This window comes from Balaenoptera borealis (genome assembly GCF_965194805.1).
Source record: "Balaenoptera borealis genome assembly, chromosome: 11".
NCBI classification, from domain to species: Eukaryota; Metazoa; Chordata; class Mammalia; order Artiodactyla; family Balaenopteridae; genus Balaenoptera; species Balaenoptera borealis.
Genome location: NC_138868.1, coordinates 65,069,305 through 65,092,957, shown reverse-complemented (window position 1 = coordinate 65,092,957; position 23,653 = coordinate 65,069,305). Strand labels below are relative to the sequence as shown.

The 23,653-nt window shown below is 43.8% G+C and overlaps 1 protein-coding gene across 1 annotated transcript in view; it reads left to right on the top strand.

Annotated features, from left to right (window-relative positions):
* ME3 (malic enzyme 3) overlaps window positions 1–23,653 on the top strand; it is a 327,148-nt gene that overhangs the window by 14,878 nt on the left and 288,617 nt on the right. Inside the window, exon 2 of the mRNA XM_082340456.1 lies at window positions 15,480–15,780. Coding sequence (XP_082196582.1) covers window positions 15,480–15,780 — 301 coding nt within the window. The remainder of the gene's footprint in view (window positions 1–15,479; window positions 15,781–23,653) is intronic.

Genomic DNA, 23,653 nt, shown 5'->3' with positions numbered 1-23,653 from the left:
GGTCTGTTTTTATGAAGGAGAAAACATCAATTTGAAAAGTGTCAAAGGCTCAAATGCAGCCTGAATCAAGTTGTTACCGACAATCACACTGCTGGCGACACATTTTCAAACATATGGCTGAGCTGCTCTTTCAGCTTTCCCGAATGATCATCATCCCACGGATGCAAATTGCCATAACATGTAATTTGGAATGAGATCAAAAGTTTGAAAATTAGGAAAGACAATCTGGGTGGAACACTTGATTTTTGATTTTGCAAAGCAGACCAGAGCACTGGTCTAGCCTGAGCTGGTCGTCCGGCAGGCAATCAACAGATCCTGCCATCAACAGGCCCTCCGAGGCTGAGGGCTTGCTGCAATATGGCAGCTGGACTTGCAAAGCCCAGGGATCCTCTTGGCCCTTAGTAGGCTCTTAAGAGCCATCCTGAAACAAGCACAGGTGTTCACAACAACACTGAGAGGAGACCCAGGTTGGGAGAGAATCACTTTTACCTCAATTCTGCAGCTTTCTAACTGGGGATTGGGAAGCCTGGAGGCAGCTAGAGGAAAAAGAAGATGATTTAGGAGACCTGTATTCCCTGTTTTTATTTGAGTGCTTCTCCACCCTCCCCCTGACCAAGAAATAAAAGGAGGGGCCAGAGAAGGGAGCTTGCATTTGGTGATCTGTACTTCGCAAATTCCTGGCATATAGTATACACTCAGTAATGACAATCTGTTGAAAAAATGAGTGGATGAATGAGTGATTGGATGAATTAATAGTAGACTATGAAAAGTCCCCTCTTTGTGGCTTTTCTGGGAGTGGGCTACACTTGAGCTTTCCTTAGGACCAGGATGGAGACTGTCCTTTCGGTTATTGATTGGCTGGGAGACAAGGAGTTATGCAGAAAACGAACTCATCTTAAATCTTTACAGGATCCGGGCAACTCCTTTCCAAACTTATTGGGAAATGTTTCAAACTCTATTTCCCACAGAAAATAAATTCTGGGAAAAGAATTCAGAAGCCAAACCAAGTAAACAAACAAACAAAAAAAGCCCAACCCTCTGTTGAATGTACAACACTCGAAAAACATTTAAAGTTAGGGAAATTGTTAGTGACTTAACAACAGAAAACTAGAGAAACTGTTTAAGGTCTGATGCCAAAATGACTTCCCTTCTCTGCACAAGACCCCCCCACTCAACCGCCCCCATCTATGTCTATACCTGTTAAAAGGCGAGGCTTTGGAGGATGTTAGATGCTGGAGGAAAACTCGAGGTACAGCTTGGAAAACTCAGGCTGATTTCAGACCTCCACGAATCCGCTGGTGGGTAATCAAGAGATAACCAGGATAACGCCTTCTCTTCTTTTCCCATCACCAAATGTCTTTATTTTTATGGAGGTTCAGGTTCATAACTTCTAGTCCGAACATCAGGAATCAAAAAATTTTGAAGAAAGGAAAAAATAGGAGGAAAAAGACAGAGAATGAGTCTGACCCATAGTGAAAGACCTTAATTGGAAGCATGGGGAAGAACATTACAAAGCAAGCCTTGGTTGTGTGTGTGTGTGTGTGTGTGTGTGTGTGTGTGTGTGTGTGTGTGTGTGTGTGTGAAAGAGATTGAAGTTGAAATTGAAAATGAATTTTTGAAGGCCTCATCCATTCTGGTTCAGCTAGAACTCGTAGGAGGGACTCTCATCCTTTTGGAAATGGGTGACTCAATGGTTACTGTCCATGAAGTCCCTCTGTCTTTGCTCTGAAAGCTTGTTTGCTTTAGTGGCTTAATAACGTGAGGGCCTGAACCTGGCATCCATGGACTTCTTTCCCATTGAGTCTTCAGGGCTCCTCACCAGGTGCTGGGAGTTTATGAGCTGTGCTTCTCTTATATCCAGAAAGCCAGTTGGTGACTCAGTTGGCCTCTCCACTTCCCAACTCCAGGAGCAGTGCCACCTGCTGTGTCCCTAGGGGTTCTGGTGACCAACGAACAACGCTTCCCAGTTCTCTTGTCCTTATTATCCTCAAAGATGCACACATGGGCTGTTTCCATTTTAAGAGTTTTAGTGCTAATCACTCCTACAGTGTTTCTTGCTGTTCAGGGGAACTGCATGAGAATTACCAGGATTATATGTTTAAAGCTGCCAAAACTGTTCTAATAATATTCTTTTTCTTGACCTCAGTGCAGGGCGCATAGATACATTCAGTGTGTGAAAATTCAGCAAGCTGTACACTTAGGTACACTTTTCTGGTTGTATATTGCATTCCGGTAGACATGTTTTTAAAAACCACCTGAACCAAATGAATCAGAATCTCAGGTTCGAGGCCTGAGAATATGCATTCTTACCAAACTCCTCAGGTGACTCAAGTTTCAGGGCCTTTGCACTAAGCAGAAATAAACAAAAGATTCCAAATATTCAAAACCATTGTACCAGTGCTCGTTGTGGTGTTTGCGGGCCTACTTCATTACTCATTCATGAACATCTATTCCATAATGCATTGTGTCAGGCCCAGGATCACAGCAGTTCAGTGATGGACCATGTTCCTGCCCTCATGCTGCTGAGGAACCACTGAGCTCACCTAGACACCATCCCTGGAGGAACTCCCAGCCTCCTAGAGGAGATAATGGGCCAATAGTTAGGATGCAGGCCGGTTAGTGCTAGAGAGAGGGAAAGCGCAGGATGATCTGTGAGCCCTCAGAGCCACCAACCATATCCCACTCATTGGCAACTGTACCCAGACTTCTGGCTTCTACTTCCAATCCTAGAAGGATGCTCCCTGATATTCTCCCCTCCCATAGGGGAGGCTTCCTTTCCCTGTCCTGAGGGATGGACCCACCTCCCAGCACTTGGGACTACAGGCCAGGCAGGGAGGAATAAGAGGTGCCAGGAGAGGCCTTATAGAATATTAGTATGGTTTAGAGCATGGAGTGTAGAGCCAGAGTCCCTTGGTTCAAATCCCAGCCCAGGTGTTTACTAGTTGTGAGAGTGATTACTATAGTACCTAACTAGTGCTGTCATCTACTTCTAGGTGTGGTTATTGTGGAGAGTAAATAAATTCATATCTGTGTATTTCTTAGATCAGTGCCTGGTATACAGTTAGTGCTGTATAAATGTTGTTATATGATCCTTATTGGTGTTGTTGTTATTATTTAATCTACCATCAAATCTCAAGTAGATAAATTACATTCCTGAGAACCTCCAGACAGGGTGACACCCATCTCAGTGGGATCAGGCTGCCTTCTGGAATGATCCCCTTGAGGCAGTCCCTCCCAGCTTGGAGAGCAAATAAGCCAAATAGAAAAATACTTAATTCAAACAAAACAAAAGCACAATGATGACTGAACATGAGGAGGAAGGGAAAAATACTGGTCACAGCCATGTAAGGGCCCTTCCCACAGGCTACATCATCATGCTGGAGTGGAGGCCGCTTTCTTGCACCCCTGTCTATGCAACTGTTAACGTTACTCAGGGAAATAATTCACAACAACAAGAATCATGCAGTGTATTTGCTCCAAGACCTTCACTGGACACCCATAAGGACTGTTTCCTTCTCTCCCTCACCACCTGAAGGAAGTTACTAGAAGTACCTTCTGTTACTGTCCATATTTCATTGATGGGAAAACTGAGGCACATCCAGAGTCATTAAGCTATTGGCTCCAGATCACAAAGGTAGTGAAGAGTAAAGCCAGGCTTTGCATCTTGGCTCTCAACTCCTAGTCAAGTGTGTACCACGAGAGAACCAGACAAGCAATCCCTGGCCATGTATGAAGCGAGGCATGAAGAGGTTCAGGAAAAGGGCAGAGCTAAGGACCTGGAAGCAACATGGCAATATAATTCAGCAATTAAGAGTATGAGCTTTGGAATTGGACAAGTCTGGGTTTGAATCCTGGCTCTGTCAGTTTTATGGACTGAATGTTTTTATCCCTCCCCCCTCCAAGTTCATATGTTGAAGCCCCAACCTCCAGTATGGCTTTATTTGGAGATGGGGCCTCTAAGGAAGTAATTAAGATTAAACGAGGTCATAAAGATGGGGCCCTGATCTAATAGGATTAGTGTCTTTAGAATAGACACCAGAGAGCTCACTCCCTCTCTCCATGCACATATAGGAGAAGGGCCATGTGAGGACATAATAAGAAGGCAGCTGTCTGCAAGCTAGGAAGAGATGCCTCACCAGAAACCGAATCAGCTGGAATAAATTTCCGTTGAGTGTTCAGCCACCCAGTCTATGATATTTTGTTATGGCAGCCCAAGCTGACTCATACAGTTGCTACTAGCTGTGTGACTGAGCAAATAATTCTCCTGAAACTCCTTTTCCTCATCTGTCAAATGAAAATAATAGTAATCCTACCTCATAAGATTGTTATGGTGATTAAATGAGATAATGCATTCGAAGAACATAGCCAGAGGACGAGCACATGTATGTTAAAAACTCATTCATTCACCCTGTTTATTTAACAGATGTTGATTGTGTGTGTGCTTTCTGCCAAGCGTTGTTCTAGGTGCTGGAAATCCAGGAATGACCAAGAGAAGTAAGGTCCCTGCACTCATGAAGCTCACACTCTAGTTGGGGAGACAGATGATAAATGAGGAAACAATTAAGATAATTGTGGGTTGTAATAAATGTCATGAAGGAAATAATCAGGTAATAAGATAGAAAGCAATCTGAGGAGGCCACCTAAGATATGGTTGTCAGGGAAGTTCTCTCTGAATAAGATGTTTGAGTTGAGACCAAAAGAATGAGAATGTGCCAATCATCTGAGGAGCTGGTGGACAAGCATTCCAGGCAAAGAAAACAAGTGCAAAAGCCAGTGGGTGGAAAGGGCAGAGTGCTCCAAAGAAAGGAAGGCAAAGTGGCTGTGCTCTGTGAATAAAATGCCCTGGGATTGTGGAGACAGGCAGGGGCCAGAGTTTGCAACACCTTGTGGTTTTTTCTATGAGTAATGAATTGCTATCAACTGATTCATTTGGGGGAATGACATGTTCTGATACGGGTTTTTTTGGAGACATATCTCTGGCTGGTGTGTAGAGGATGGATTACAAGGGTTATGAGCAGAAGCAGTGAAGCTTGTCAGGTGACTATTAAACCAGTTTAGGGTAGAGATGATAGTGACTTAGATTAGAGATGGAGAGGAGAGTTCAGATGCCAGATTACGATGGAAGAATTGGCAAGTATTCATGATAGGCTTGAAGTAGCATGGGGAAAAGGGAGGAACAAAGGATGACTAGTAGGTTTTTGCTTGGTGCTGTTAGCTGATGGGTGGGTGGGAGGAAGACTGGGGAAAGACCAGGTTTGGAGTCTCAGCGATCTCCAGAGGTTGGCAGATTACACTTTGAGAACTGCTGATGTAGGGGACAACAGGAGTGCAGTCCTTCAGAGGACCAGAGGGAATGCGGGGGAACGCACAGGTAAAGGGGTTGAACGTTGACAGGAAAGTGACAGTTCTTCCATTTTCATAAGTGAGGAGGCGAGAAGATTGGTATACATTTTTTTTAATTTAATTTTTTAAATTGAGGTATAGTTGATTTACAGTGCTGTGCCAATTTCTGCTATGCAGCAGAGTGACTTAGTTATATGCATATATACATTCTTTTTTATATTCTTTTCCATTATGCTTTATCCCAGGATATTGAATATAGTTCCCTGTGCTGTACAGTAGGACCTTGTTGTTTATCCATTCTACATATAATAGTTTGCATCTTCTAATCCCAAACTCCCAGTCCATCCCTCCCCAACCCCCCTCTCCCTTGGTAACTACAAGTCTGTTCTCTATGTCTGCGAGTCTGTTTCTGTTTTGTAGATACGTTCATTTGTGTCATATTTTAGATTCCACATATAAGTGATATCATATGGTATTTGTCTTTCTCTTTCTGACTTACTTCACTTAGTATGATAATCTCTAGTTGCATCCATATTGCTGCAGATGGCATTATGTCATTTTTTATTGTATATCCATAAATATACATTATGAATATAATGTATATATCCATTCATCTCTTTATCCATTCTTTATCCATTCATCTCTCAATGGACATTTAGGTTGTTTCCCTGTCTTAGCTATTGTGAATAGTGCTGCTATGAACATAGGGGTGCATGTATCTTTTTGAATTATAGTTTTGTCCAGATGTATGCCCAGGAGAGGGTTCCCTTTTCTCCATACTTTCTCCAGCATTTGTTATTTGTAGACTTTTTTTTTTTTTAATTTATTTTTTTTTAAATTTATTTATTCATTTTTGGCTGCATTGGCTCCTCATTGCTGCGTGCGGGATCCCTCTAGTTGCGGTGAGCAGGCTTCTCATTGCGGTGGCCTCTCCCGCCGTGGAGCACGGGCTCCAGGCACGCGGGCCTCAGCAGCCGTGGCTCGCAGGCTCAGCCGCTCCGTGGCATGTGGGATCCTCCCGGACCAGGGCTCGAACCCGTGTCCCCTGCACCGGCAGGCGGACTCCCAACCACTGCACCACCAGGGAAGTCCCAATTGTAGACTTTTTAATGATGGCCATTCTGACCAGTGTGAGGTGGTACCTCATTGTAGTTGTTTTTTTTTTTTTTTTAATTTACTTATTTTTGGCTGCATTGGGTCTCCGTTGTGGTGCACGGGCTTCTCATCGCCGTGGCTTCTCTTTGTTGTGGAGCATGGGCCTTAGGGCACGCAGGCTTCAGTAGTTGTGGCTCACGGGCTTAGTTGCTTTGTGGCATGTGGGATCTTCCCGGACCAGGGCTCGAACCCTTGTCCCCTGGTTGGGCAGGCGGATTCTTAACCACTATGCCACCAGGGAAGTCCCCTCATTGTAGTTTTGATTTGCATTTCTCTAATAATTTGCCATGTTGAGCATCTTTTCACGTGCCTGTTGGCCATCTGTATGTCTTCTTTGGAGAAACATCTATTTAGGTCTTCTGCCTGTTTTTAGATTGGGTTGTTTGTTTTTCTGTTGTTGAGTTGTATGAGCTGTTTGTATATTTTGGAAATTAAGCCCTTCTCGGTCACATCATTTGCAAACATTTTCTCCAATTCCGTAGGTTGTCTTTTCTTTCTTTTTTTTTTTTTTATGGTTTTGGTATGCATTTTATTGGAAGTGATTTGAGGCAGTTCCTCTCTGATAACATGTATTTTCTCAATGAAGTATAAGTCAAGGTCTTCAGCTGAGAGGGAAAAGTGGTAAGAATGGATATGGGAAGTTTAAGGAGAATGAAAAATGTGTGAGCCAGTTGACTTGGAGAGTGGGAAGTGGATTTGCTGGAGAAGCACAGTAAGTTTTCCAGACAGTGCTCATTTGAGGTTTGTGAGCATGAATTTAAAAAGAAACAGATTGGCTTTGTTTTGTGCTTTTTTCTCCGGGAATATTCACCTGTTTGGGTGCAGGCACAGAAAAGCTGAGAAATTGGCTCACTGACTGCTGAGGTTTATAGGTGAGTATGATGGAGAGAGGGGGGGGCGGAGAGAGAAGGAGTAGACTTGAGCAAAGGAGTTGAGGGTGACTGTTGCCAGGGAGTGGCTGTTTAAACTGGGTAAAAAGAATGTGATGGAGAGAAGGATAGAAAGAAAGTGATGGGGTCAGTAGACTGCAAGTTTTGATAAAGCGTTGTCAGGGAGTGGGCTATTTGAAATCAGGGTGTCGCTACCACCGATGGCAAGGTCTAGGGTGTGACCGTGGGAGTGGATGTTTGTGGTTGAGAAGGTGAGAAAAGCAAGGAACAGAGAGGCCAGGGGTTTGGATAGTCCATTTATAGGCATGTTGAAAGCATCCAGAAGATGACAGAGGTAGAATAAGACCTAGAACCCATAACCAAAGCCTTCAATTAAGGAAGGGGGGTGAGTGACTGGTGACTGGAGGGGCAGACAGTTGACAACTACAAGGCATTTGTGTGAGCTGAAGGCAGGAACTTTAAAGGAGCTGCAGTTTCTGAGAGAGGAAGCGGAAGAAATGGTCTGAACTGGAGCATGTGCAAAGAGAATGCTCACCCCACCTCCGAGCACTGAGATGCACTTGGTGTGAGGGAGAACAGGGCCTTGAGAGGCTGTAGGGGAAGCAGTGTCTCGGGGAAAAGCCAGGTTTCAACAAGGCCGGGAGATGAGAGAGGGGTCAGAGTGAAACCGTGCAACCCAGATGGGGACTTTATTGATTGATTGATTGATTGATTGCTGTGTTGGGTCTTCCTTTCTGTGCGAGGGCTTTCTCTAGTTGCGGCGAGCGGGGGGCCACTCTTCATCGCGGTGCGCGGGCCTCTCACTATCGCGGCCTCTCTTGTTGCGGAGCACAGGCTCCAGACGCGCAGGCTCAGTAGTTGTGGCTCACGGGCCCAGTTGCTCCGTGGCATGTAGGATCTTCCCAGACCAGGGCTCGAACCCGTGTCCCCTGCATTGGCAGGCAGATTCTCAACCACTGCGCCGCCAGGGAAGCCCCAAGATGGGGACTTTTAATTGAGATCACACACCTGGTCTCAGGACTTGCTGAAGCTCAGGTTCTTGATGTCTCCTCACAGAAAGAATTCAGTGAGAGACAAAGTGATAGGTAAGAAGTGGATTTATTTAGAGAGAAACACACTCTGCGGTCAGAGTGTGTGCCATCTCAGAAGGCGAGAGGCCCCGAAATATGGGGTGGTTAGTTTTTATGGACTGGGTAATTTTATAGGCTAATGAGTGGGAAGATTATTACAACTATTTTGGGGAAGGGGCGGAGATTTCCATGAATTGGGCCACCGCCCACTTTTTGATCTTTGATGGTCGGCCTTGGAACTGTCGTGGTGCTGGTGGGTGTGTCACTTAGCATGCTAATGTATTACAATGAGCGTATAATGAGGCTCACTGGAAGTCAAATTTTCTGTCATCTTGGACCTAGTTGATTCTAACCAGTTTTTATCATGTCCTATGGCTATGTCATTCTTTTAAAGATTGTGCCCTGCCCCCTTTCCTTCTGTTTCAAGAGCAATGAGGACACAGGGAAGTTTGTTGATCACAGGTCTCTTTCCAGAGGGCTCTAGAAAAGGGTTTGGGAGGAAACTGAGGGGTGAAGGATTGGATTGGATGATGAAAAATATGCAGCAGGAGTCTTGAACTTCTGTGAGCTCCTGAGATGACCTGAAGACACTTCTCCCTGTGAACCTCAGTGGGGCAGCAAGAGAGAGAGACATGAAGGCAAACCTCTTTTAGGTCAGCCTGGTATTATTAGGTACAGTTACCATCACCCAGTTCATCTCCCTGCCTCTGGGCATAGCTAAATATAGACTGTCCTACTTTTTAAAGTGCCCCAGGAGAAAGTAATTTTTTATAATTTCTCTCAGTAATTCATGCCTTGGTTTAATGCTCAATAACAAGTGTACTACCTGACACATAGTCGGTGCCCAATCAATATTGTTTGAATTAATTGAGTGAATTCACAGTATCAAGATCTTCCTTTTACGTCTTTTAATTTACTCACGCTGTAGTGCTAGCCCATTGCACTACTTTGACACAATGGATCCACAATTAATGTCCCCATTTTATAATTTCCATTGTCACAGATAAACTGTTCTATATCATCTGTTACTCAGATGTTGATTCTATTCAATACTATTTAGTTGTGTTGTATCTGTATCCCGGATCTCCTTAGCTAGGTTTAAATTCCCTCAGTATATATGGACCAGTTTGCTAATTCTCTTCTCTATAGTATCTACTCTAGTGGAGGCAAAGAGTCAATATTTAGTAGGTGCTTTTTGAAAAAATGAATACATTCTCTAATTAATTCTTGAAATAATAAATACTTATTTGAAAATTCGTGCATCTTCCTAGACAGCCACTGACATGTCCTGTGAACTAACACCTAACATAACATCCAGATTGCCTGGGTACCAATTGTAGCTGTGTCCCTTACTAACTGTGTAACCCTGGACAAGGTACTTAATATTTCTGTACCTCAAGTGTCCTTGTCTGTAAAATGAAGACTGTTAACTAATCACATATTTGTTTTGATGAATAAGTTAATATGTGTAAAATGCTTAGAGTAATGCCTGGTACGTAGTAAGCACTCAGAAAATGTTGTTATTGGGCTTCCCTGGTGGCACAGTGGTTAAGAATCCACCTGCCAATGCAGGGGACACGGGTTCGAGCCCTGGTCTGGGAAGATCACACATGCCGCGGAGCGACTAAGCCCGTGCACCACAACTACTGAGCCTGCGCTCTGGAGCCCACGAGCCACAACTGCTGAGCCGCGTGCCTAGAGCCCGTGCTCCGCAACAAGAGAAGACACCACAGTGAGAGGCCCGCGCACCGCTACAAAGAGTAGCCCCCGCTCGCCGCAACCAGAGAAAGCCCGTGAGCAGCAACGAAGACCCAATGCAGCCAAAAATAAATAAATAAATAAATAAATAAATTAATTAATTAATTAAAAAAATGTTGTTATTGTTATTACTAGGCATGTAGTTCATATACATGGAATACTTTAATAAATGATAAATAACTCAGGCTGGATCACCAATAAATATCAAATGGTCTCTTTAATAGACTCTATTGTGGCTAAACACATAGGCATACCCTCTATAAATAAAATCTGATTAAATGCTTCACTTTTCAGGTAATTAAAACAGGACCATATGAGTGAAATCAGCATAAAAAAAGCAATGCTCTCACTTTATGAAAAGGAGAAATGTGAAAAATACCTAGTAACCTAAGTTGAAGCATCCTGAAATAAGGTCAGGGATTGCTGAAAACTGAGGGAGTCCATAGCATGAGGCTGACGGCTTTGAGAAAATGTTTGTTATATAGAATTATGGAGACAGAAAATGCTGCATTAAGTCCAATTCTACAGATGAAGAAATAGCCAAAATAATGGAAAGCACCATTATACAGATTATTATTTGCTTCCGTTCACAAGGAACCCAGAGCCGAGGAGAATTAGGAGGTAATAAAAACACTGTTATAACTTTTGATGGAAAGCAGGCTGGGAGCCCTTAGCAAACAGGAACTCCGCAGAATCTGCAGAGCTAGATGCATGTTCCCAGGGGTATTAGAAGTGGGTATTTGCATTAATGTGTGTAAAGAAAAACTAAGATAGTTCTAGAGGTCAGAATCAGAAAGGTGATTTATATTCAAGGTGGAATGTAGCTCCTCTTTCATCAAGTAGTAAAATTAATGAAACAACTATGAAATTTAGAAGGTAAACCCAGAGACCTTAAGGAAAAAGCATAATAATCAAAAAAATTCAATAAAGTTTCTTCTTCTTTTTTGAAAGAAAGTGTATCACACCAAAGAACTTGCTTTAAAAATACTGCGTTCCTAAATAAGCAAAGGAAGACATTATTACGCATTTCATGTATCTGTTTTTACAGTATTAGGTAATCCATAAGCTACCTTTAGGAGCATTTCAATTTAAAAGTCCTTTGGTTTTCTGGGTGATGGGATTAAATGTGATGTTCAATTTCTTTCTTAACAGTTGTGTTATTTTTGAGACAAAAAAGTAAATAAAAATTCACTTATAAAAAGTCATGCTTGGACTTCCCTGGTGGCGCAGTGGTTAAGAATCCGGCTGCCAATGCAGGGGACACGGGTTTGAGCCCTGGTCCGGGAAGATCCCACATGCCGCGGAGCAACTAAGCCCGTGTGCCACAACTACTGAGCCTGTGCTCTAGAGCCCGCAAGCCACAACTACTGAGGCCATGTGCCACAACTGCTGAAGCCTGCGTGCCTAGAGCCCATGCTCTGCAACAAGAGAAGCCACCGCAATGAGAAGCCCGCGCACCACAACGAAAAGTAGCCCCTGCTCGCCACAACTAGAGAAAGCCCGCGTGCAGCAATGAAGACCCAACGCAGCCAAAAATAAATAAATAAAAAATAAATTAAAAAAAAAAAAGTCATGCTGATTAAAAATTGACCAAAAGACCTTAAACAAAAGGGAGCGTGAGCCAGTTTGCCTGTGTTGGGAGGGAAGGTGGGACCCAGAGACTTAAGGAGCCGGCGTCAGAATTTGTTTCCTTCCTCATTTGTGTGTGTGTTCTAGAGAAGTCAGAGTGACACAAATGTAATTTGCAGCTGACCCAGCACTGAGAGGTGTGGCACGTATAATCAAGACAGAGAAGCAACCGAAATCTGACTCAGAGGTGCTAGAAATACTGCCTTGCAGTAATTTTAGAAAAGAGAGAGCAAGCCTGAGACTACACAACATTGAATTCGTCAGCATTGACTGGAACTAGCTGTGGTGTGGTGGAAAGAACACTTGAAGTGTTTTTGCAGTCAGGGATCCTGAGCTTAAATCTAATTGTGTCTCTCAGGGACTGTGTGAACTCAAGCATTTCAACTCCCTGGGCTTTAATTTTCTCATCTTTAAAATGAGGATAATAAAACCTGCCTCAAAGTGTGGCTGTGAGCATGAGCTGCTTTTGCAGGGCTGTAGGGATATCCGCTGTGATGACGCAAAAGTGGTATTTATGCAAAACATCATAAGTCAGTGGAAAGCGACACAAATTTAAAATCAGGCAGACCTGAATTCACCGAAAGTCAAATCATAGCTTTCCTTCTTTGCAGCTGTTGGACGTCGGGCAAATTTGTTTCACTGAGACACCTATAAAAAGGTATATATCTATCTACCCCATAGTGTTCTTAGAAGAATTAAATTCAATAATTAATGTGCATAGGGCCTGACACAAAAAAGCTCCACGCATCTCTGATTTCTCCTTCTGCTGCCTCTTTTCTGCCTCTAGCCAGAGAAAGGTCTCTGCTTTTGAAGCCTCATGAAATTAAATTTGGTCCACCCCGATAATTCAGGATAATCTCCCCATTTCCTTCTCAGGTGCCAGGCATTAGGATGTGGACAGTTTTGGTGTGGGCATTCTCCCTAAAGCTATACTTTCATGTGCCAGGTACTTTGCTAAATGCTTTCCATGTATTATCTCATTGAATTACCTCAATAACTCTATGCAGTTTATTTCTGTCAGTCACTCTATAAGGAAACTGAGACTCACAGATGCTAATCAGCTTGCCCAAAGTCACACAGTTAGGAAATATAAGAGGCGGAATTTGAATGTAGGTCCTCGGAGTTCAGAGCTCATACTCCTGTAGAGGACAAATGTCTAGAAGGAAAAGGCATCAAGTTGTAGGGCCTTGAGATGCATGGGCCTTTTTTGTGTGCAGCAATGCTCCATGTAATCATGTGAGGAGAAAATATGTAAAATATAAATTCTCTGTGGAAGATCAAGTGGTATTTGGAAAGCCTGGGTTACAAATACTTATGGGTAACAGAAGGCAGATTAAAATTTTAATGGGACATTGACTTGGTCTCAAGAAATTGTGTTCTTGGAAGGAATCCAATGTGGTCTGTCAAGGCACAGTATAGAACTGTGACCATAGACTACATAAAAACACAAACAGTTATTAGGCCGGATTCTGGGAGGTCTCCAGAGGATGTGATGAAGCCTGAGGGTCAATCTTAGTTCAGTTAATATCTACACTAGTGATCTTGGAACATGGGATCTTCATCCTTTTTTAATGAAATTCACTGGAGATAACAAAATGACTGGAGTTACAGTCACCAGAAAGAACAGAAGAAAAGTTGACAGGAAACATTTCCCATTAAACGTGGGTGGGAGGCGTGGGGGGAGGAAGAAAGGAATGCAAAACATAGATAGTCACTAAGATAAGGAGGTCTGGATGGAGCCACCATGATTTAAGAGGCCTACAATAGACAGAAAGGGGAGACAGGAAATTATATTGAAAGTGAAATATGGTAGCTGGCTTGAAAACTGTTTCCCAAATGTGCAAAATTCCAAATGTCACAAACTTCAGCGCTTTGGGGGCACAGCTGGAGGGAGGCCCCTGGTCATGCACTGAGCTGGCTTCCTGGGTACCAGAGAGCTAGGAGTGGTTTGGGAGAAGCAGAGGCAGAGCAGGCTGGGAGAGGGTTGGGAGAACAGGTTAGAAAAGGGATGAATATGTGTCACAAAGAGCAGCTGTACTTCCTCTTAACTTGCCTGCCCACCCTCCCCTTTAGTTAAGTTATTCTGGGCTGGCCCAAAGGGCAGTGTTAAGTGGCCTCTGTGTTTCTCCCTGAAGAATCTCTCAGGGTCTCCCATATCTTCATGAAGTCATTGTATGTGTTAGGTTGGCTGGTAATTACTGGGTTACTTGATTCTCCTTCTCCAAACCGTGAGCGCCATAAGGTCACTTGATGAAAACACAGGATAGGAAACCATCCCAGAGATGGCTGTTAATCTTTTTGGGAGTCTTAAAATTTGATAAAAGCTATGGTTTTTTCTTCCTAGAAAAATGCACAATCAGGCAAACATTTGCATACAACTCCAGGGGCTTTATGAAGCCTCTGGGTCACTTTGGAACCCCCAGGAAATCTCCTGATCTATATCCTCCAGGTTAAGAACCTCTGGTTATAGCAATGGCAAATGCTTGACTCCAGCTATAGTCTTTACCACCTCCCACTTCAGCCCCGGCCCCTCCCCCCCAGTGCCTTAGTGCATTGGTAAACATCGCTAATTGATCTCACATTCTCCTGCAGATCCTGGTTGTGGTTAGCTAAACATATTGTGGTAATCATTTCATGTGGTAATAAATGTGAATTAAACCATCATGCTGTACGCCTTAATCTTATACAGTGATGTATGTCAATTATTTCTCAATAAAACTGGAAAAAAGAAAGCACTCTCTTAGAAATAAATGTATGTTTATTCAATAGTCACAAGAAGTCAAGTGATTTTCCTAAAAGACGCTTCCACTCATTTTTATATTATTTTCCATTATATGTGAAATACATCACCTCTTCCTGACCAAAACAAACAAACTACAAACCCCAAACCACCTCAACCTAGTACTCCCAATTTTCCACCAATTTTTCTGAATTGGCATCCGAGTTCAATCCTGGAAATGAGAAAAGAAGATAAGGAGAAAGGCTCATTGAAGTCTAAGAGGATTTTCGAGGTGGAAGGAGTGAGAAAAGGCTGAATAGGATGAGGATGGAGAAAAGGATTATTGGAATAGGCAATTAAATGTTTGGTGACCTAGGAGAGGGCAGTTTAAGGAGAGCTGTGGGGTTGGAGCCAGATCACAGCGGATTAAGTTGATGGGTTTCTTTGACTGTATTCTAAAGAATACGTTCAAATGTGTTCTAACTGTATTTCCTTGAATGTTTTCTAAATAATCAGTCATATGCATAGGGATAGATGTACAAGGATGTTAACTATGGTCTTATTAAAATAGTACTGGTACAAATTGGAAACCATCTAAAGGCCAAATATTAACGAATTTGGTTAATTTGATTTTAATGCATCCATATGGTGGAATAATATTATATTAGTAAGGATTCTTTATTTTAAGTAACAGAAACCTGAATCAAACTAGTTCAAAGTTCAAGCAAAGAAAGGTAAGAGGAATTTATTGGCTCATGCAGTTGAAGAGCCCAGAAATTGCCTGGCCTTAGGCAGGTCTGGAACCAAATGCTCAGATGATGTCCTCTGATTTTAAGATCGATCTCTCTCTCCACTCCCCGCCCCACACCACCATGTTTCTCTCCTTTACTCTGGAATGGCTTCATTTTTACACAGGATCTCTCTTCATGATGAGAAGGATGGCCTCCTGTGGTTCCAGCATTTCCAGAGCTCACCATCTCCACAAGAGAGAACCTTTCCTGGTCTCCGCATCCAGGCCAGGCCCCTCCCCCAAGAATCTTACCAACTCCATTTGCATCGCTTGCCCATCCTTCAACTGCTGTGCGCAAAGGCGTGGAGTACTGTGATTGGTCAGCCCGGAGCACATGTACCTTCCTTCACAAACCCACCAGAATCACGTGCTGTGGGGGAAAGGCGTCTTCCAAAAGGAAGGAAGATGGAATTGACCAGAAAAGAGGTACCATTATAATTGTGAACTTGTTTTTTTTTTTTTTTAATTAATAGACTTTTTTTTTTTTAAGTATTTATTTATTTATTTATGGCTGTGTTGGGTCTTCGTTTCTATGCGACGGCTTTCTCTCGTTGTGGCAAGCGGGGGCCACTCTTCATCGCGGTGCGCGGGCCTCTCACTATCGCGGCCTCTCTTGTTGCGGAGCACAGGCTCCAGACGCGCAGGCTCAGTAATTGTGGCTCACGGGCCCAGCCGCTCTGCGGCACGCGGCATCTTCCCAGACCAGGGCTCGAACCTGTGTCCCCTGCATTGGCAGGCAGATTCTCAACCACTGCGCCACCAGGGAAGCCCTGAACTTATTTTTTTAAAAAGACTGTGTAGATCTACCTTTATGGGCATGGAGGCTTTGGGTGATGGGGAAACGCTGAGGTTTCATCAGACCTCTGCTGTTCCCTGTGCCGGAAATCCCCCCACCTATCACTCCAACCCTTCCCATGTTTCTGGGCTACTGACTACGTGGGGTGGGTAGAATAATGCCCCCCTTCCCCAAAGAAGTCCAAGCACTAATCCCTGGAGCCTGCGAATATGTTACCTTATATGGCAAAAAGGATTTAGCGGGTGTAATTAAGTTAAGAATCTTGAGATGGGAGATGATCCTGGATTATCTGGGCGAGCTCCGTGAAAAGACGCTCCAAGTACACTGTGAAATAAGAAAAGCAAGTTACAGAGCACAACATAGAATATGATTTTATCTTTAAAATCTGTTTAACTTTACTTACATAGATGCATAGGAAAAAGTTTGGAAGATGTACTCCAGATAATAATAGAGTTATTTCCGAGGTGTTGTGATAGTAGATTTTTTTTTCCTTTTTGCTTCCATACAGTTTCTTACTATTCTGCCATGAACATTGATTACTTATGTAATTCCAAGCCATAAGAGGTGAAGGAGAGGAAGCAACCATTAAAGAGAAAGGTGGGATGGTGTTTTGAATGAAGCACATAGAAAAAAAAAGTTGCTCGTTTATCCATTTATGTATGTATTTGTGTGGGGAACACTGGAGCCTCTTTTTAAGCTGAGGTGGTGGGCCTGGGGGAGCTGAAGAAGAAGATGCAGGAACCAGGAGAAGATCTGGGGGAGTCGGATCTCTAGGACTGGTTGGGGAGGAGTACCTCCTCAAGCCCAGGGCGCGGGTGTCCCTGAGCGGCCCGGAGGAGGGAGGAGAGGTTGGGAAGAAACATAGAGGTTTTTAATGGGAGAAGAAGGAAGTCAAGGACCTCAGTCTTCCAAGCAAAGAAGGAGCCGTGGGCAAGGGGGCTGGAGTGGGTTGCGGGGGCTTAAGAAAAATGGAAGCAGTTGGAAGAAAATGTGGTCTGAGGAACGTGATAGGAGTCAGCCAGCATCAGTGAGGCTTTCTGAGTGGCCTCAGAGCCACGGAGATTAGATAACAGGGTTCGTAGTCATGCTAAGCATAGCAGTGGCCTGACTTTTTCCTGTGACATGGAGCAACCTGGGAATAGAGAGCAAAGCCAGCAGAGAGAAAAGAGTGCTTGGCTGCATGGGAGGCTTTGGATTCTGGGGTCCAGGGTTCCCCGTCGGACCTCAGGGACTCCCACTGAGCTTCCTAATTCAGTTAATTGATTAGGAATCCGCTGCACTGCTCTGCCATGTGCCCCTTGTGCCACCATGTGGTTGCCATGGATCTCTCAGGCCTCATAGAGATGAATCCAGGAGCTCCACTGAGAGTATCTGAGAGGCCAAAACAAAAACAAAAACCATGAGAGTGTGACAAAGGACATAGACAAATGGTGCCATTGAGCTGTTGGGAGCAAAGGAGGGGGTGAGCTGAGGAGAGAAAGCGAGAGGGGACAGGCTAGTTTCCAAACCAGAGGTACAGTCCGGGTCACCTTTATAGGATGAGTAAGAGTGAGCCAGGCAAAGTAAGGGGGAAGGGCATCCCAGAACGGGGGAACTGCAGGAGCAAAGGCATGGAGGCCTGAGGCTGTGTGGTATGTACAGACAGACACATGCGAGTGAGTGTCTTTGCAGGGTCAAGTAGAACGGAGGGCCTGGTGGGAGATGGGGCTGGAGAGGTGGGCCAGGACCTCACCCAGAGGAAAAGAGGCCTCTGAAGGAGCTTGAGAGAACAGGATCAGAGAAATAGCAAAAGGAGAGAATACAGTCTCCTAAGTCAGGTTAGCCAGGAGGTTATTAGAAAAAAGAATGACTGACAGTGTTGGGTATCCTAAAGGTTCCCAATGAGACAATTTCAAAAATCTCACCAACAGACTTGGCAATTAGGAGGTCCCATGTGACTTTTGCCAAATAAGTTTTTATGGGCCAGTGAGAACTGAAGACAGACCACAGAGGACTGGAAGGTAAGGGAGAAAGTAAAAAGAGAATCTGGAAACTTTGGCTCAGTTAGAAAAGAAAAAAAAGATAAAAGCAAGAATGGATCAGAATTTCAAGAGAGACTATGTGTGTTTAAGGAAGGGAAAGATTCTAACATAGAGGCTGTCAGGTGAGGGACAGGTTTACATTTTAAGAAAGAAAAGATAAATTGTATGGAGCCCTCGAGATGGGAGGGGGTGGGTTTGGGTAGGAGGGGCAAGGAGAGCTGATCTTGTCTAATCGCCTCTATCGTCTTTATGAAGTATGCAGCATGGCGATCTGCTGAAAATGAGGAGTGAGGAAAATGGTGGAGTTAGAAAGAGGAGGTTACATGAAAGGGCCGTTGGAGAGGAGCTCAGGACTTGTGTGGGCTGCAGAAGGTACATGAGGTCATGCATGGACGATGCACTGCTCAGGGCCTGGGTAGTAAAGGCCCTAAACAAATGGTGAAAATTATCCATGTTCGAGGTGAATCTTGAGGAACATATTCAGAGCCTAACTAATCTCAAAGGGACGAAGTCCTGGGTCGGGGCAGCGATGGGTCTGAAGGTCAAACACCTACAGTGCAGGGGGGGTGGGGAGGGGGAGGGGGAGGGTGCGAGGGTGGGGAAGGAGGGGAAGGGGGGACTGGAAGGCAGATGTCTAAAGCAAAGAGTTTCTTAGTAGTTTGTATATTGCTCTCCAGCATCTGGGTGTTGAGATTTGGAAAGAAGAGCTAGTTCTACAAAGTAAGGAGAAATCGGGAATTCGGAGGCCATGTTATAATTCCAGAGGCAGAACTAACTCTGCTATCATAGTCTGAGCCTTTTGCTGCAGTGACTGCAAGTTAAGAAAGATTAAACTGATAAAGTGCAATCTGAGATGATGTGGTTCAAAATAGAAAAAATGATTCCATGACTGGGATTGGTTGGTTCAATCTATTTGTTATCTTTTCCCCATTTTCCTAAATAAATGTTTACTCAGTGTCCTAGTAGGTTCTCAAAGTCAACAGAAACAAAGTTTGGCATAGATTTTGTTGGCATGTCCCTGATTTTGTTGGTATTGGCAGGTATGGGCAGCATGTGCAAGTATTGTTTTGCTTTGTTTGCTTGTATAAACATGGTTGAGGTCAAGAGTACCTGCTCTTCTGTTGCACTAATGGGATTTGATCCCAGCTACCCCTGACTAAACACCATCACATCACTCTCCAAGCCTCAGTTTTCTCATCTGTAAAATGTGGATAATATCAGTATCCATTTCCAAGGGTGATCAATAAATGTTTATCCTTACTATTATTGTTAGCCTGACTTGCCTTAACTCCTTTTTAATGCCCTCTCACCTGCTAAGCTGCTCCATTGGCCCATGAGCCACAATCAGGTGTGGTCCCAGAAGATAAGGCAGCCATGTTGTTTTTACAATATGACAAGTTACCTAGTTCTGTGGGATGACAAATAGAGCCATTCAGACACAATGCCTTTCGAAGAAAAGCAGCTATGCGGGTCTCAGTTAGTAGCATCAGTGTCATAGGAGGAAAAAGCACAGCCCCTCCTGGGTTAGAGGTAAGGGAGGCCATGTGAAGCCAGATGAACCCAGCAAAAATCTCCCAAGTCCCAAGTCCAAGCCAGGCTGCAGGATTACTCTCTCTACAGTGTTGGGAATCGGACTGTTCTAGGCAAGGGCTGAGTAAGAATATCGCTCGTGATATGGACCGCTCTCTAGGAGCAGATAGAAATAACAATTATTTATTCATTCTTTTATTTACTCATTTATTTGTTTATTCAATCATTCACTTTTCAGCACTCACTGGGCATCCACTATGTGGCAGAAACTGCTTTCATGCTGAGGTACAGAGATAAATCTAATATTCTTGAGGCCAAGCACATGACAGTTCTAAAGGCTGCTGGCCATTTTGAAAAATGTCTGCGTTCGAGACATTATACTAAGGACTCAGCATATTTTATTTCAGTGCCCCTTGCCTCTTAGATCTTTACACATGCTGTTCCCTCCTCTCTTTCTGGACTAAACAGGTCTTCAGAACTCAGTTGAGCTGCCATTTTTTTCCCAAGAAATCTTCTTTGACTACCCCTACCCCCAAGTCAAGTTAGGTGTCCTTCTTAAGTGTTTCCCAAGCATCCTGGATGCCTCCAGTGGGCTTACCGTGCTATATAAATGAATCCTCTCTTTGTTGATCTATATCTACCTCTAGATTGGAAGATCCATGAGGGCAAAGAGTCTCATTTGTCTGGTCTACCACTGTATTCCACCAGGCCACCCAGCACACAGAAATCTCTTGGTAAATATATTTAGAGTAAATACATGCTGATACTCACAAATGAAGTAAGCATTATTACTTTACAAATAAAGAAAGTGAAGTTTGTTGTCAAATAATTTTCCCAAACTTAAAGAGCACTGTATAGGTAGAGGTTGGAACTGAACAAATCCATAGTGTTAAATTCCAGCTGTGTACTGCTAGAAGGTTCTGAGGCTGCAGTCTGCCCTCTTTGAATATTGGAGTCTTAGGAAAAGGAAGAGAAAAGTTAAAAAAAACATATTATCCCCAAACTCAGACTTTTCCCCTAAAGAATCAGAAAAATTTTTTTAATTGAATAGGGACTAACTTTTTAAAAAGTATCAGTGTTATTTAATGCTATATCTTTAAGCCACTTAAAAATCATCTCACATACTACCCGTTGTGTATCTCGCATGCTGGTCTAAGGCAGTAGATTTTACTCCCTACTCTGGGAGCCCTGGGTTCTTCTGGGGTGGAGAGTGACTGTGTCAATATGGGGAAGTAGCTAAGCAGGTAGGGCTCTGAGGCTGCACACGTAAGTTAGAGCAGCTCTGCTCTTATTCAGGGCTGTGAATCATTTCATTTTTTAAAGGGTTACCCTGCTAGAAAAGAAATATCTTGAAAACCACCAGCCTACTCACTAATAGTGTCCACTTACTTACTATACACCTACTATGGGCCAGTCCTTTACATACTTTAAAGCACCGGTCCCCAACCTTTTTGGCACCAGGGACTGGTTTCGTGGAAGACAATTTTTCCATAGACGGGGGGTCTGGGGGGAGATGGTTCAGGCGGTAATGCCAGCGATGGGGAGCAGCAGATGAAGCTTCACGCGCTCACCCACCACTCACCTCCTGCTGTGCGGCCCGGTTCCTAACAGGGGATTGGGGACCCCTGCTTTCAATTTCTCTCTACAAAGTAGCTGTTGTGAATGGATGAGGCAGTTGATACTCTGAGAGATTCAGGAACCTATCCAAAGTCTTCTGGCTGATAAGTGGCAGGACTGTCATTCCAACGTAGTCTATCTGCTCTTTTTCTGTTTTTGTATCCTGCTTTGGAATCCTTTCCATTCAACACATTATTTATTGAGATTCTACTACTTCATAAGCACTTGTTAGGTTCTGGGGTTAGAAACTCACAGTCTATTGGAAGTGAAAAGCATGTGAATAAATATCTACACAAAGCGTTTTGGATGCTATTCTCCAGTGAGACATGGAGTGAAGAGTGGTCAGATCTACCTGGTGGAGTGAGAGAGTGGTCATTTAGGTTTCTTAAAGGTGGTAATGCTGCAGGCTCGGTGACAAGTAGGAGTGCTGGAGAGATGACATTGGAGAGTTGGGGAGGCCAGATTTTAATGGGCTTTGTGTGTCATCCATACAAAGACTTAGAGCCCTGTGGTCTGGGACTTGCATCATTTAATTGATTTATAGTCCCCTACTACTTAGTTGTTTTGAAAATTGCAGTCTTAGCTAAAAAAATCTCTGTGGAAGAGATTTGTTGCCATTTTAGAAGGAAAATGGAAAGACAGCTGAAGAAAGAAAGTTATTTGGAGGAGTAGCCCCTCTCCCACCAAGGAGTATGGACTTTAGATATTGGGGATCAGTGAAGGATTACAATGCTAATTTATCACACTGTGGCTCTGAAATCACCTAGGGCCTCCTTGACCTACAAGATCCAGCTAAACTCGCCTCACAACTCCAATTTCACAGCCTGTCTCTCGCAGCACTTGTTCCCCGAGGACTTATTCTCTCATGGCCCATTTGTCTCTAGATTTTGTCTTCCTCCAACCCTGTGTTGCACCAAGGATGACCCCAACCAGACACGAAAGTCAATATCCAAAAGAATTCACTCACACCAAAGCACAAATGAGCATTGTAGATTTTACTAAAGATTTCTAAGGGGAGTTAGAGGAAGAATTTACAGCAGTCACACCAAAGTCCACTTTGAGACATTCTTGTTCTTTCCAAATTCCTCCTTCATGCAGTAACCAGCCCAGGGCACCTTTCCTCATTTCCTGGATTACCTGTTGAAACTTCAAATTCTTCTATTACTGAAAAGTGCATCTGTTACCCCAGCCCAGGAACAGACCTGGACTCAGATCCAGGGATTAAGATAAATTTCAAACCCCAAATATTTATAAAAGCTTTTCCACGCTATATCCCACAGCCTTCAGGCCAAAATACAGTGTTCTTCATAAGAGAAATCCTGGTGCATAATTTTTCCTATCTGGTTATAAAAGGATTAAGATAACAGTAGACTCTTTGATCCAAAAGTGTAAAGCTATACCATTGTTTGTACGGGGCAATCTCCCTTGAAGAATGAATCATCCCGTCAATCCTGGGGGGAAAAATATGTGTCAGAACCAAGCTTAGAAAGGTAGGGGGAGAGAATCTCTTTTGATCTTGTCAATGGAAAGAGTCGAGATGTTTAAGAGAAGATCCTAGGTGGTGGCCGTCAATACGGCATCACCCATGGGCAACAGGGGGGAGCTTTGAAGTGAGGACTTAGGCAAAGGCTCTGGGAAGTGATGTCAGCCCTTTGGATAGCTAGCTCATTGCCATTCATGGAACCTGTGTGAAATGAGAAGAGGTAAAATCCCTGAGACCTATCCAGTTCAAGTGGAATCAGAGCCTGTGCTTTGGAAGTTGCATCATTTAAATGATTTATACTCTCTGTTTTCCCCATTTGCTCTTCCCTAACATTCAGCTGTTTTTGAATGTTCCAGTCTTAGCTGAAGAATCTGTGAAAGTGACTCATTGCCATTTTAAGGGGAAAATAGAAAGATGTTTGAAGAAAGATAGAAAGATGTTGGGAGAGCAGCACCTTTCCTGCCCAGGAAGGTGGGGAGCCATTGAAGAATGGAGACAGTGGGCTTCCCTGGTGGTGCAGTGGTTAAGAATCTGCCTGCCAATGCAGGGGACACGGGTTCGAGCCCTGGTCCGGGAAGATCCCACATGCCGCGGAGCAACAAAGCCTGTGTGCCACAACTACTGAGCCTGTGCTCTAGAGCCTGCGAGCCACAACTACTGAGCCCATGTGCCACAACTACTGAAGCCCATGCGCCTAGAGCCCGTGCTCTGCAACAAGAGAAGCCACGACAATAAGCCACGCACCGCAACGAAGAGTAGCCCCCGCTCGCCGCAAGTAGAGAAAGCCCGCGCACAGCAATGAAGACCTAACACAGCCAAAAATAAAAACAAATAATTTAAAAAAATAAAGAA